At 40.4% G+C, this 16101-nt stretch overlaps 1 protein-coding gene across 2 annotated transcripts in view; it reads right to left on the reverse strand.

Moving 5' to 3' along the window:
- FGD3 (FYVE, RhoGEF and PH domain containing 3) overlaps positions 1–16101 on the reverse strand; it is a 104037-nt gene that overhangs the window by 35329 nt on the left and 52607 nt on the right. For both annotated transcript variants that reach the window (XM_033140883.1, XM_033140882.1), the window contains exons 3-5: positions 15558–15729; positions 13879–14476; positions 1259–1348 (exon numbers count right to left, since the gene is read on the reverse strand). In XM_033140883.1, coding sequence (XP_032996774.1) covers positions 1259–1348; positions 13879–14476; positions 15558–15729 — 860 coding nt within the window. The remainder of the gene's footprint in view (positions 1–1258; positions 1349–13878; positions 14477–15557; positions 15730–16101) is intronic.

Genomic DNA, 16101 nt, shown 5'->3' on the forward strand with positions numbered 1-16101 from the left:
TCTAGCTTGTTAGAAGGACTCCTCAACTAAAGACATCCATATATATTTCCAATAAATCTGCCACCTGCTTATTTCAAAGTCATTTGTTATGTTAGCCATTTAGAGTGAAAGCCAGCTAAAGAAAAACAATGGATGTAAAAGAGTACCTCAACATATAAATCAAAAGGTGCTTTACAAATATTTTCAAGTATCATTCTTAATTAACATTTGGCCAGAGGAAAAAACTAGTGAAAGAAAGAAAGAAAGAAAGAAAGAAAGAGGCTAAATGGAAAGGTTTCTTTACAATGTGGTCCAATTATATATTTTTCTATTTCCGCACTAGACATTGCACAATTGGTTAAAAGACAACAGACATCTGACTCAGCTATTACAGATAAATTTGACTTGTGAGGAAGTTAATTGTCCAAAATAACTACCATCAGCAGCTATACAGACATACTTGTTCAAAATGAACTGATCTACCGTGTTTCCCCTAAAATAAGATGTAGCCATAAAATAAGCCGTAGCAGGATTTCTACGCATTTGCGAAATATAAGTCGTACCCCAAAAATAAGCCATAGTGATAGGCGCAGTTCTGGAGGGTGCCAAAAGCCTCCCACAAAGCCCTTGGAGACACCCCCGGCCCGGCCCGGCCCGGCCCGGCCCGGCCCGGCCCGGCCCCACCACCTCAGCCCCTCTTGCGCCCCCTTGCAGGGAGCCAGCGAGCGAGAGGCGCACACAAACAGATGCCTCTCGTCCAAGTTCTGCCCCGCCTGCTCCTGGCGCGCAGGCAGCCAGCGAGCTAGAGACTGCCATGCCCCCCCTTGACAACGACTGAGGGAGCGAGAAGCGCCGTCACGCGTGAGGAGATAAATACCAGTAAATGACAAGAAGGAACCCATGGTGGGAACTTGGCGGCACTTCCAAAGCATCTCTCCTTCCCTCCCTCCTCCTGTTTCTTAGCTTTGCCCCAAGGACCGCCAGAGCAAATAAACCAAATAAGTTTTTTGTGTGAGGGAAAACCCCGATCTCGCTGTGCCGCCACGCCGGGGAGGAGGAAAGAGACTGCCCCACCACAGAGGAGAGGTACTGGTAGGTGGACAGACCGAGGCCTAATAAAAATAAGACATCCCCTGAAAATAAGCCATACTGTGTGTGTGTTTTTTGAGGGGGGGAATAAGATGGTGTCTTATTTTAGGGGGAACACGGTAGTAGAGAAAAATGAAGTTTTCTTACAAGTTTTTAGCAAGGCTGATTTCCCATATAGAAGTAGACTTACCTGATCCAGAAGATGAAGCCTTTTAACATAAGCTTCTTCCGTATGAAGAAGTTCACTTGCAATGTTAAACAGCTTCTGTGGCTCTGAACACTGCAGACAACATGAAAAAGGCAATGTGAATTTTCAGTCAAGATTACAAATGCTGAGGAAGTAATCATTTTCATATTATATTCTTGCAACTGATGAAGTGCACACTACCGTAAAAAGAAGCCTTCCATTTTACTGAGCTGATGAAGTATACATTTGGATGGTTCATGAATCTCTTTATGGATGGTACATGTTTCACTGTTTCTCTAAAAGCAATTTAGTACAGAGCAACCTCTTACAGTATAGTTACAACCATCTAATTTGCATATTTCACTCACTGTCATCAAATGTGAACTATGGAACCCTCTCATGAGGCATCCTTTAGTAAAATTTAGTACGATGTGGAGCAAAAAGAGGGAAGAAATCAAAGTATGCCTATCCTGTGGTTCGCTAGTGGTAATCACCACAGAAAATGTCCAAATTCAACATATGGCCTTAAAACATTACTGCTGCTGCTTCATAAAAAAACCCCCAAGAAATGAAAAGGGAAAAGCAAACATGTTTAGGAGCAAAGTAAAACAGACTTTCTTATTGATTTGTGATCTTGCATAGTCAATAGCTAATCAAATGCTTTTATGAGGAACAAAAAAGTTTAAAGGTGTTTATGGATTGTTGTTGTTGTTACTATGTCTCTCTAGCCCTGAAATCCCTTCTCACTAGGAAAAAAGAAGCTATAGTCCATGCATTAGGGCAGGCATGTCCAACAGGTAGATCACGGGGTGTTACTGGTTGAACTTTGCCCCCCTCAGCGATCTCCTTACAGAAAAGCAAAAAAAGCAAAGCAAAAGCAAAAAACAACAACTTTGGCTTCCTAAAAAAAGCTCAACAACTTTGGGTAGATCACTGCCAGTTTTTTTATGACAATGGGTAGATCACTGCCAGTTTTTTTATATACTGTGAGCATATCGTAGTCTATTGGGAGTTGGACGTCCCTGCATTAGGGCAAACCAAAAAAGGACAAAAACACTCTCGGCTTTAAAAAAAAAAAAAAAAGGCTCCAAATTACTGGTTTCAGAAAACTAGATAAAAATACCTAACCCTTGCAATGCAATGTCGGTTTTTCAAAATTTCCTTATTGACTTCTGGTCTGAGCAAATCTGATGACAAAACTGTAACAGATGGCTTTGGAACAAGACCCAAAGACTTTTCAATTTAAGGCTCCCTGCACCTCCTAAGCACTGCATCACACGCCAAGTTTATTAGTTACTAAGGGCTGATGGTAACAGCAAGGCATCACACTTGATTAGAGCAAGGATATGAAGCAGCCTAAATTCTCAGCCCAGAACTTCATCTCCGGATTTCAGGGTTTATGCAGACACATTCACAACTATTCTGCTTCCTCCTCAGGATATAATGCTGCTCACCAGCAGGAAGAGAAGAGGGCAAAGGAAGTGAAGACCGAGTAACCGAACTGAGACAATCCCGCTCTTTACACGCTGATAGCTAATAAAATATGGTAACTTGGTCAGCTGAAATGTTCATCATATACATGGCAACTGTCTTTCATCTCCAAAAACAATAGGCTTCAATGAAAAGAAAGCCTTCACTTGATTAGGTTATTCATCTCTATACAAGATATGCTTGGGCTTCTCTCATTCCTACCACTTAGCACTAATATAGAATATTTCCATATCTCTTCTTTCCACTTTTTTATTACCAGTCCAGTTAACCAAATAAAATAGTATGGCAGTTGTGCTTGAACACGGGCACACTCTTGCAAAATCGCTGAAATTAATCACTTTCATGTCATTTCTTCTTTCAGAAGTATCCAGGCTGAGATATCCCATATACAACGTCAGCAATGTCAGTCAGAGAGACATTATCGAAACTAATAAGCTCCTTCTTGTCAGTTTCCATTGGACAAAAGACAGAGAAGACACACAATTATTCAGTCATGTGTGTTCAGGTTCTAATAAATGCTCAATGACATGGATGCCTTACAGCATAAAATAAGACTCCATAAAAGAGTGATGTGGAATGAGGCATTTCTTACTTTCAAGAATACTATCTCTAAAAGTTAGCAAGGTTAATCAGTATTTTCATTTGCGTGTCAATGTCCCTCCCCTCCCCTCCCCGTGAAGTAATGACACAGACACATTATGCAAATTTTAATGGGCGTAAAGGCCACAACTTTATTGGTTACGGATGTTGAGTGGTATTGGCTTAGGCATTGGACCCTGTTAGCTATATCTGACCCCAACCCGTGTGTTGGGAGTCAGTGAAGGGTTAACCACCAGTAAGGAACCCCAGTGATGAACATCTCCCAGAATTCCCTCTGTGATCACCATAAGGGGAGTGCCTTAGGCCCTCAGCTCCCCGGGCTTTGGACAGGGCCACGCCCCCAGAAACCTTTACTGGAATACCCTTCAATTGAGGGGCAGTTGATGACGCTACCTCCCCTCCTCACTTCATATGGAAATTTCCAATGCCTAACCGCCACTCGAGCCTAATGGGCTCGCCGCCAATACCCTCACACCCGCAACCAATTCCTAATAACCCCTATTATATCTGCCAACCAAGTATCATTCCCTGCATCTGAAAGATGCACACCATCTTCACGATACAGAGTGAAGCGGGACAAAGAGGGCGAGTTTCCCGCCCGTCGCTAGTTTAAAGGGACTAAGACATGCCCCCCCAGGCCAACCGAATTGGTCAGCCTGTGGGAGGCGCGGGAATAATCTACCAATCGCACAGGGGCTAGGTTCAGCCCCTACGCGCGTGATCGGGTCGTGATGCCCGCAAATCCACCTCCTGTTGATGCGGTAGTGGCTTTCTGCATTTTACACACAAATGTGCCCATTAGTTGTTTATTATTGCCCATTTTCTCACTATGTTTTTTTTGGGGGGGGGTGTCTAAATAGAATGCACAGCAAAGTATCAGTCTGCCAAAATTAGAGTAATTTAAGAATAATGCCATTAAATTGGCTAATTATTTGGATTTTTAAAAAGAAAATATCAATAATTTATTTCTCTTCATCTTTCCACTTATAGAAACCGTGGATAACTTAAGGAAAAACAATTTAATGTGATCCACTGTATTTCAACACTGAATTTCTCAAGTATCTGTTTTTCTGAATTCCATTATGAATTGACCTTATCATTGCCTCTTGACTAATGTGTAGATAAGAACTCAGTAATCCACCAGTTTTCACATTTCCTAGAATTGTAGGGTCATTTTATCTAATCCTCTGCATTGCAGGAATCTCAACTAGATCATACAGGACAGATGACCATCTGCAACAATTCTTTCAGGTTAAAAAAAAACTTAACATGTGTATTTTGAGAGAAAATACAATTTAAAATAGGTATTCTTTTAATGTTGTGAATCACAGATTAATGCAGAAATAGAACAGAGGAGATTTATGGGTAAAGACATGCTAAAGTGACATGGAATGGCATCTCTACCCCAGCATCAACACTCAAACTAAGCTGAGTGAAAAAGAGCAGTGATCCTGGCAACAATGAACCTATCATTTTGTGAAATAATCTGGATGATGTGCTCAAATGGTTTTTCATGCCCAAGTTCCCAAGTTCAATGACTCACACTGAAGGATCTCAGGTAACAGGCTGGGAAATACCTCTCTTCAGAGACCTTGGCCAGCAGTCAAAATAACTGGCATTGGGTTAGACCACTGGTTTTCAACTGGTGGGTTCAGGCCCATTATTGAGTCATGACTTGATAAGAGCATAAGAACCACCCTGGTGGGTCTTTCCAGGGCAAATTATAATTATAACTATAATTATACTCCGCCCATCTGGCTGGGTTGCCCCGCCCCAGCCACTCTGGGTGGCTTCCAACACATATAAAAACATAATAAAACATTAATAGTAGCAATCTGATCCAAAATAATAAGTCACAATAACTTTAAAATAAACAACTTATATCAAACAAAGCAACATTCAGAAATCCATCAGAATCTAATAGTAAACAGTAAAATTAAACTTCATCAAATAATAGTTAAACAGTTTACACTTATCAACCACAATAAAGAATTACCAATCTATGATCAATAAAAATAACAGCAAATCACAGTGCATAAAACACCACAAAACATACAAAACCATGTAAAAAGATCAAATTGAGAAACCAGGACACACAACTTATAAAACTATTTTTTAAAAATATCCCCGAACTCCGCTCTTCCCACCTGCTGCTGCTGCTGTTCTCAAAGTCATGGTCTAGGAAAGGCTTCCTGGGTTGGAGGGCGGGGCAAGGCAGCTGGAGAAACCATTGCATGATGAAGAACAGAAACTCTCTCTCCCCTCACCTAGTCCAACATCCTATACAGTCATACCTCGTGTTGCGAACGCTCCGTGTTGAGTACGTTCGGGTTGAGTACTCCGCAAACCCGGAAGTGAAACACATGGATGTGCAGAAGCGTTCTGCGCAGAAGCGCGATCTCACCCAGGTTGAGCACTGTTCGGGGTGCGAGCGACACCCCGGAACGAATTAAATGCGCAACCCGAGGTACCACTGTACTCCCAGTGGCCAGGCAAATATCTCTGGAAAGCCCAGAAACAGGACCTGAGAAAACAGCCCTACCACCACCAGCAGCAGCAACTGGTATTCAGAGACATGCTGCTTGTGAGAATGGAAGCAGAACATAGCCATTATCCTCCATGGATGGGCTGCAACAGCAGCACTACCACATACAAATATATGGGGGGGGGGATAAGGAGCAGGCTTCCAAACACATGTTTGGATTAAAGGAGGCTCTGAGTCTAATAGACTGAAGAGTGCTGGATTGGACAGATCAATGACCTGCCTTCATATAAGGAAGCTCCTGCCAATTATCATCACAGTAGTCAGCTACTGTTGCAATGACTACAGAGAAAGGTTTATTTTGAACAGAGTGCAATATAAAAAGAACAACTGAAAAATGCTGTTGAAAAATAATTGTTATGCACACTACAAAAAGACACTAGTTCAGGAGATGAAGAGGTGCAATTCAGCAAATGAAAACCTGAATTAGTGTTTTCAAGAGGTTTCTACTCATAATTATAAAGGGTAGCTCAGTCCTTTGAAGAGGCCTCATCAAACTTGCAACAATGTATCTCTCTGCATTATGAATGCCTACATCACACCAGGAAGTGCCCAGAAAACAGCACACGTAAATGTGATCAAGAATCCTTATCCTGGTTTTAAAAAAGAGTAAAGAAATTTGAAATTGGGGTGGGAGTGGGAGTGGATGTAGCCCCTAAAGTGCTCCACTTAAGACTCTTCTTGTGACATTGCTGGTCCTCCTTTATTCCCCAAAGCTAGTTATATTAATTACTTCAACTGTGTCATTTCTGGTTAAGTGATGTCAACAACATTCTGGAGTCCCCAGAGCAAGGCAGGCTATCAGACACATTTGCTCAGGAACTTACCACACTTCCTGTCCAGAGCTTTAGTGCAGAAAGCAGCTGCTGTGCATTGAATGCAATGCAATGTTTTGCCTATCAGTATTAATCCTTTCCCCATGAATTGGGAAATAGAGCATATGCACATTCAGCAGTTCCACACTTCAGCTCTGTGGACATGAGTAGAGGGTGGAGGCCATGCCCAGGATGACTATGTGGCTTGCATGGATCAGGTGTACTGAATTATTAGCGTACGCAACACGATGGTGATGATAATACCTGCATGTAGAATTGCCCAAAATCCAAGTGCACTTTTTAAAAACAAAACAGGGAAACAGAAACTAGGTTAACACAGGATTTACTTTCCTCATTTAGCTAATTTCAGGACATGCCATACCACTGCAGAAGAACACAGGCGATTCACGTGCAGTTGGAATGTACTGGGCCTCAGGGTATTGTCTGAAGGCAAATGAAGCTGCCACCCTGTTGGAGCTAAGCAGGTCTGCTTCTAGCCAGTATCTAGGTGGGCTACCTTGGATTCCGTGAAAGAAGAAAGGAAAGGGGGGAAATGTAACAAAGTAAAAGAAATAATTTCCCATTTTTAGTTTGATTGAAATCTGCCTTTAATGTTACAATTCTAGTTCTCCAAACAGTAATACTCCTAGCATTTACCACTCAACAGCAGGAAGTGAAGAGTATGACTTTATATCAGTCCTGCATACCTAAGGCCCACGGTCCTCCCTCCCTCCCCTGTCTATTTCTACACCCCCTTGTGGAGCATGCTCTACAGAACGCTGAGAAAGAAGGTGAACGGAGATGGAAGGGATGGAACGACATGGGTTGCAAAGAAGGAAAAAGGTTAGCAGATTAAAAAAGGGAGAAAAATCAAATTGTATGAGTTGTGAATCTCTGCTTCAGAGAAAGCCTCACTGTACTTTGCATCTTCATGTCTATAGAAGAAGGCATTTGAACAGAGATGCCATGGCTATTTCTGCATAATATACAAGCAAAACGTAGCCCAGTATCATACAATGTTGGAGGGAAAGGGCCAAACATATATGAGATGCTGCTATAATTGAACATCGGGAAATTTAACTTCCAACTAAATGAAAGCCATTCAAAACATCTGGTCAAACTAATTTAAAATTCATTCCATATATATTGCCAATTTAAAGGTTCAGGTCAAAAATATTCTAAGCTTCATATTGCAGTTGTAAAGTTATTTATTTCCCATTTTTATTCAGTGGGAAAGGTGAAAAGGCCCCACAGATAACATTATTTGTTAAAGTAATGCATTATATTAATATGTATATTAATAAAATGTATTATTCAATTAAGATGATTATTAATAAAATGTATTGATTATATAATGCATCTCAGATAAGTATGGGCATCTAGGTATGCATAGTTAAATAAAATAGCTGGAAAACTGATCCTAAGGATAGATGTGTACTTAAAGATCAATCAACTATGGTCGTAATTAAATCTGGACTACCACTATATAGATATTACTAGCTCCATATCTATAAATTAATTTTTTGCCATGACATATTTTATTATACTGGAGACTGTGTTCGTTCATCATGCTATACAGTATTCTAGAGCAAAGCACACACACACTGAGAGACTGCATTCTTCAGAATATACTTCCAGGTTTTGCCTTAATGTTGGCCATTACTCTACCATTAATGGTTGCAATGACACCAAAATCAATGTCTCTTGCCCTTTCTTCTGACTTGACTCATATTAATACACAGATTAGTCTAAGACATGTGGATAAAGAAACAAACTATTCCAGAGCCTAACCCCAAGTGAGTCAATTGCCGTACTTACTATATCTCTGATGGGGAAAGGTAGCAAACTATGTCTTTATGGCTATTTGAACTCATAATGTTACTTATGATTCTATTAATGCTATGCTTGCTAACAAAAATGTAAACTGCTTCAGAAGTTCTGCCTAAATATGGTATATACATCTTTTAAATCACTCCATCACTAGAAGCTGTGCAAGTACCCATACTTCAATCTTAATTATTCATTTCATCCTCTCATTTTCTAACTCATGACATCTCCTCCTAGATTTCCTGTGTAGACCCAAATCCTTCAAGATCTATTGATGGAAAGCTGTATATCAATGAGTTAAATAAATCAAGACATCTCCATGGTGGCCCCTTGCTTAATGCTAGTTTGGAGTCAACCTGGATTTTGAATGACATCTTCTTGAAAATAATCAAGAGCCTTGTAGTATCTTTGTTGTTGCAACTAAACACTATTAATACAGTCATTCCTATGGATACCTTGTTGCAGGTGTACATGATAAGTTTCAGGGCAAAAAGAAGCCACATAATTTATTATTGTTGATTGAAAACATTATTCTAGGTTTTGGGGCAGCTGAGCCATCATTGACTTATCAATACGGTGAGACGAGTATTCCACAGAATTGTAGCTTTGGAAGAGATCCCAATGGACATCCAGTCCAACCCGCCTGCATTGCAGGACTCACAACTAAAGCATACATGACAGATGGGCATCCAAGCTCTGCTTAAAAACCTCCAGGGAAGGTGAGTCCACTACCTCCTGAGGGATACCGTTTCACTGTTGAACAGCTCTTACAGCATGGTTACTGATCTCTGGGAAAAGGTCATCAGAAGAAAAGCCGTGCAGAATCAGGATAAGGGCGATGCAGTCCAGCATCCTGCTCTCACAGTGGCCAATCAGATGCATATGGGAAGCAGGAAATGAGTGTAACAACACTTCCTCCACTTGTGGTTTCTGGCACTGCTAGCAGCTCCAGGAATCAGTGTATAAGGAGTATATTCTATAATAATATTTCCGAAGTCTGTGCATGTAAAAATTTGTATATGTGAAAATCTTTACTTCTTAATCATATCAGTGACACAGACAGGAGCTAAAAGGGAAAGGGAACCTCTGAATAGAGACACATACCTGTTCTCCAAAAAAGAACAGTAATAAACCGGTGCTTAATGGAGAGTGAAAAGAAACTGTGGTATCAGCTTGCTTTGTCTGCCCTTCCCTCTGCCCTTTGCATGTCTGGAAGTTTTGAATATCAACCATGAAGCTGCTGGCCTATATGCTGCAGATTTCAAAATGACAACAGCAGTCACATTTCAGTCTAAGAGGCAGATTTAAAAGGCCAACAACAGGCTTCCGGTTTCGCTCTGCCTTACTGGAGGCAGCCACCACGACAGCGAGAGATTGTTGGTGAAGGAAAAACAAGGATGATTGAGGGTAATTATCCCCGCAAATTCCTCCCAAGGATTGGGGGGGGGGGGGAGAGACAGGCTTCACACAGAGTTTGTCTTGGGACCCGGCTCTCACTCCAATATGGAATGCGGGGGGCAGGGAGGTGCTGAGTGGAAAAGCACTTCGCCTGCCGAAAACCCTCCAATGCCGCCATTAAGAAGCAGAGGTTCTCCTATTAATTAGAGCTTAATTCTATTAATTAGACTAAAGTACAGGTGCGTGCTAGAAGAGATGAGATCACAAACTGCGGAAGAAATCAGCTACAAGATTTTAAGGCTTGAACTTGAGTTAAGTTCAAAAGACATGGTGCAAAAGACAGTGGGGAGGAGGGGAGCCTATGGTTTCTTTCTTTAAAGTTTTCTTCTCTAAATTTATGATTTGGCAAACCTCCTCTGAATGTTAGATCAAATTATATTTGTACAAGCGAGAATGGAAGAAATTGGAATACATATACATACATACATACAAACATACATACATATATATATGTACATGTATGTATATATATGAATGAAAATAAATTTTATTTAAGATTCAACAATAATAAATCAGTAGTAACTAATACATCAATTCATTACAGCTGACCATCTTTAACAATAATTAACAAACTACAAAACATCACTTTGAGTTAGTTAGCTTTTCATATTTAACTTCATCTCTTTCTTAGCAAATCAGAAAGAAAAGACCAAAAGAAGAAGGTGAGAAGAAAGAAAAAAAACAAAAAGAAAGAAAGAAATTAATTAAAAAAGATTTTAAAGAAAGAATAAACACATTTGACTTCCGATTAGACTCATTGTATTGTTATTTCTATTGTTCTTTCACACACAGTTCCAAATTACTGTATTACTTTCTCTATTTTTATCAGATATGTTTCTTATTTTACAAGAATCATTCTAGTTCTGCCAGGAGATACTTTATTATTACATTAGATATTCCTTTTAAAAATTCTATTCTTTCTGTACCTTCTATTGGATTATAAATACGGAATATAACATCAAACAGAACTGTGTGTGTAAAAAAAGGAAAAAGGGAGGAAAGCTCTATTTTGCAAAAGGTTTATGATGGAAACTTAGGGTTGACTCTTCCCCATCCTTTATTATTTATGAAGTGAACTGAATAACACTAAAAGGACTTGGAATTTAATTTAATTGGAAGTATAATTGCTCATATATCTTCAGTTAGACGGAAGGATGAAAGGAGTCTGAACTGCCAAAGGAACTGATAGTGTTCTTTACTGAGTCATCTGCAGTTCTACAGACTGCTCTTCTTCCCAGGCTGAGAAGAAAAATGGTGACAACAGGTTATTTACTGGGACAGAGTGACTTTTGCAGCTGTTAAAGTTGTAAAACAACAAAGTATGGGACGGAGCGATGGAGAAATTTCTGGAACAACAATGGGATATCAGCTCCGCCAAAGGCATGATGGATAACAGCAACAACCGGGGGTAAGAAAGACATAACATCTTACAGGGACAGGAAGAAACACCATGGACAGAATAACTGCCACACAAATGAAGAACAAGGATACAGCTTGAGTTCTTCACTTGTAGTTTTATAAATCATTTAATGGATCAACATGAATAGACGTTATTAATATTGCAGTTGTTGTATAAGGGATTATTTTTTTGACCGGAATGAAACTGAAATTAATAAGATTTTGGAATGCAGAAATAAATAAAATCATCAAACCATCAAATCTAGCACACGGGGGGGGCACTTTATCTAAATGAAATAGTTTGGTATTTGAACAATTGGCATTAATAATTGCATTCTGAATTGGTATTGTTATCATGAGGCTATTATTGGACTGTAATTGAAAACTTATAAAAATTATTATATATATATAAAAAATAAAAGGCCAACATCAACACCTCCCAGAAAAGAAAACCATAACAAACCAAGGGGATGTTGGAGACCTCAGAAAGAAAGAAGGCTGGGTCTGAAACTCAAACTAACTACACAGCCACCATAGACTAGGACTGAAGAAAAGAGAAAAATAAGAGAAACAAAAGAGCTCACTCCTCAGCAACAGAACAACACTTTGCATACAAGTGACAGGCGTCTTACTGAAGGCCTTAGAGAGCCACTGCCAAGCAGTACTCAGTTACTGGGGGGGGGGAGAGTGTCACAGACTATCTGACTCAAAATCATGCAGCTTCACGTGCTCAGCAAATTTTGAAGATCATTCTGAAAGTGAACTTGCCCACTGCATCCTGTTATCAAACCAATGCAAAAGATAATATTTACCGATTGGACTTCCGGCGGCGCCGCCATTGCGGGTGGTCGTGGGTTGCTTCGGCTGCGAAGCACCCAGTCCATCCCGGGGGTTAGGAGCCCTGCTACCGCAAAGCGGGGCTCCGGTTGGGGTGCGGGAAGAGCGTCCCGCACCCTGGGCTCCCCGGCTGTGCCCGTTGTGGCTCCGAACCCTTCCCCCGCTCCCCCTGTAAAGGGGGAGTGGGGGTGAAGGGACGACGGAGCCGGGCTATAGGGGACATGCCCCAACCGGGATGTAAATGCGGCGACAAAGCCTGTGATGAGCGTCTAAGTTCTACCTGTCTTTAACGAGCTGATAAGAACCCAGTGGCTGTGAGTATTTGATTGACTCTTTGTATTCTTGGAACGATCTGGGGGAAAGAAGAAAGGCAGCCCGCCTCCCTCCCTTCGGGAGAGGAAAGAAATTAACCGTTTAAGTGACTGCTGCTACAACAATCGATAGAAAGTATCTGGAATTTGAAAACTGAGACTGCTGAGATTTCCCTTCGGGGGTTAACTGGGGAAAAAATATCTCCATTTGAAGTTTTGGTCTTTATACTCCGGCTTCGGAGAAATGGCGACGACTTGGACTGTCGTGGGAAAAAATTGAAACAAAGGAAGGAAGAGACAGGAACTGAAATCTGACACTCACCCTCCCTTCTAAAATGCTGGACTTTGTGTTCCCACTGGTATTGAACTCTGGTTTAAAGGATGAGGAAATGCTCACTGTCTTGAAGCTGGAACTGCTTAATCGGAAACTGCAAGTCTTGAGTGGAATTATAAATAAAAAGGACTCACTTTCCACAGAGGAGGCTTTTCAAAAGTTTTACACAATGGAATCAAACCTTGGCAAAGAGCTGGAAGGGGTGCTTGAAGGATGGTTCGAAATGGCTGGGCAACTCCGGGAAAAGGAACCGATTTCTGGGGGTGGCAGCCCTGGAACGGGAAAATTTATAATATCCAGACTCCGAGGTGGCAGCTCGGGGGCAAGGGACATGGAATTAAGATTTCTACAAGAAGAAGAAGTATGGTACAAAGGTACGGAGGAGCCCAGAAAGGAAGTGATGAACACCCTGAAGCTCGATGCTAGGTTTGTTGTGAATGCCTGGATCTGTGGACACTCAGAAGAAGATAATTGGAGATCCGGTTCTGGTGAAAGACAGAAAAAGACAATGGACAGAGGGGGAGTGGGTTGAAGTATTAAATGTATAATCCAAATGGTCTGTCATGGTATCCGAAATCGGAGTGTGAAGTCTGTTAATTATAAGTTTATTTTAAATAAGTAAGGAGATATTGAATCTTAAGTCAAAAGCAGCATGATAAAGGATAGAAGAAATAAGTTTAGTTAGAAGAATATATGGTTAAGATTTAGGTTATAATAAAAAGATCAAGATAATTGTGTTATTTTTAAGTAAAGTTAAATTTTTTTATAGAGAAAAGTTGTTAAGGAAATAGTATATTGATTTAAAACCGAAGGTGAAAAGGCGGGGGAAGTCAAACGTCAAGATTCAGAAGTAGAAATTTTTTTTTTGTAAGATATACAAATAAGAAGAAGAATCCTGACATTATGTGTATTTGTATTTGTTTTTGTATTTGTAGGTGTGGGGTTGGGTTTGTGTTATATTACGAAAATGCTAATAAACTCTGTTTAAAAAAAAAAAAGATAATATTTACCTTGTTAATGTCCACACATTCCAGTTTTGGCACTTCCGCTGTCTCTTGCTCCTCACTGCTTCCTTCATCTATGTCACTGTCTTCATCCTGAGCAGAGTCTCTTTTCTGCTCTCCAGCAGAAAACCTGGCACCCTTTTTGTCCGTCTCCACCTCCACTGGGTTCCCGGTCACAGTGACCTTTTTCTGCTCCACACCATCTTCATTCAGGAAAGTCTCTCCTGCCACACTACAAGAAGGGCTGTCAATCCCACTGTCCCTATTGGGAATTTTACCATTACTGTTCAGCTCCACGGATGAGTCCTTAGGCCCAAGCTCTTCCGTGGGGGCTTTGCTGACCTGCACATCAGCACAATCTTCAGTGCTTGTGCTGTCATCTATATTTAGTTCTTTAATTTTCATTATGTCTGTGTTAGACAGTTCAGTGTTACACAACATGCCAGGTTCGCTCTCATCCGGCTCTTTATTTTCATTGGTAGAAGATGCAGTGGAACCTACTGCATCACAGATGCTTGGGCAACACTGTTTGGAAGAGTCTGTCTCAGGTTCCATTTTAAAAGCTAAGTTGAACTGGTTTCTTTGAACAGCATGGATGGGCCTCCTGCAAATGAAGACAAAGACACTGGGTCATTGGCATCACATACAAATCCACTTTGAAGCTAATGCCCTTGGTTTAACCTCTAGTGCTTTTCAGACCAGAGGCTATGTCTAACTTCAGATTGAGTGAGGTGTCCTGCCTCAAGTGGCAAATTCTGCGTCTGTCATTAAAAAGCCAGCCAATTGGCAAGCATTGCTTACCACTACAAGGTACGTCAACTGAACTTTCTGCTTCATGCCCTCAAATGCTTTTGGCTGTCTCTGTAAGCTTCTTCTTTTTATTTATTTAAAACTACAACCGGACACAGAAATTTCTTTAAAATTTCTTTAAAATATAACAAGTGGCTGCCACAAATATTTCATATTATATTAAACCATAATAAAATTCAGTTTTTAAAGGAAATGAAACCCACAAATTCGTCCTATTAAAAATTTAAGGGAACCATATTGAGGAAGTCATGGCCTTCAGCAAAGTCACTCCTAAATAATGAATAAATCATTTACGCTGTGCTAAAAGACTAGCCAGATATATTTATCTTCATAACAGACTGCAACATCCCAAGAGAATGAAATTATAAAAATTATATATTTATAGCATACTTACTCAACATTTTTAACACCAAAAAACAGTCCTATAAGTTCTCAGTTCTCTGACAAGTTAACCAGTTTTAAAATCAATCATGTCTAGAGAAAATCTGTCCAACCTAAATAAATCACTTGTTGTCCAAGCACACCTATGCCAGGACAAAATCGTGTCTCTTAGTGTATGGTTACGTATTTATCCTATTGGAATCTGGGCTGGCGGCCCAACATCATTTTTACTGGTGCATAAATAAAGTAACCCTCCGTTGTCAAAAATGTGTCATCACTGAGTGATTTACATGTAAACCATCATCAATTATCAGGCACATTTCCAAACCCTCCACTAGGTTTTAGATGGACTTGGCTTAATTGCTGTTGGTATTAAATTAGACACACATTTGTGAATTGTTATACTTTCATTCTGCATTGTTACAACGTATTTTCCCCTCCATGAGTTATTTAAAGAAGAGAGGAGGACAGCAAAAGTAACCAAAAGTACTTACCTAATACTTTCGAATTTTTCAATGAGTCTGTTAATGTCTGGTGAGGTCTGTGTTGTTTCTTCTTCAGGCACTGGGCTTCTTGTTGACTTGGGATCTGCTGGCAAAGGCCTAGATGGTGCTGGAGGAATCTTCTCGTGCCCAGCAGGCTGGAGATGAACAGGTTTTGGAGGTACTGAAAACAAACAGAGAGAGAGAGAAAGGAATGTTCTCTCTTTCAGCAACCAAGCCAATCGCTCCACCTCTACAAAGCTGAAAAGGCCACTGCTTTATTATAGTACCACCAGTGTAGTGCCAGACTGTCTTTATATATAAGAACAATTTATTTTAAGCCAAGACTCACTGGGCTTCTCTTTTGCATTTTGGTAGATCTTTCAAAGACTGACGGAACGTAACCACTTCCTTGTTGCTAAACAGGATGCACAGCACACATAGACACTGCATTTTGCAAAAGCTCTACCACAACCCTCAGTCTTGAAATGAGCATTTTCGGTAGTAGTGACCCAGAACTTTTGAGTTCTTTTGGATTAAAGCACTGAACAAAACT

Source organism: Lacerta agilis, chromosome 2 (genome assembly GCF_009819535.1).
Source record: "Lacerta agilis isolate rLacAgi1 chromosome 2, rLacAgi1.pri, whole genome shotgun sequence".
NCBI classification, from domain to species: Eukaryota; Metazoa; Chordata; class Lepidosauria; order Squamata; family Lacertidae; genus Lacerta; species Lacerta agilis.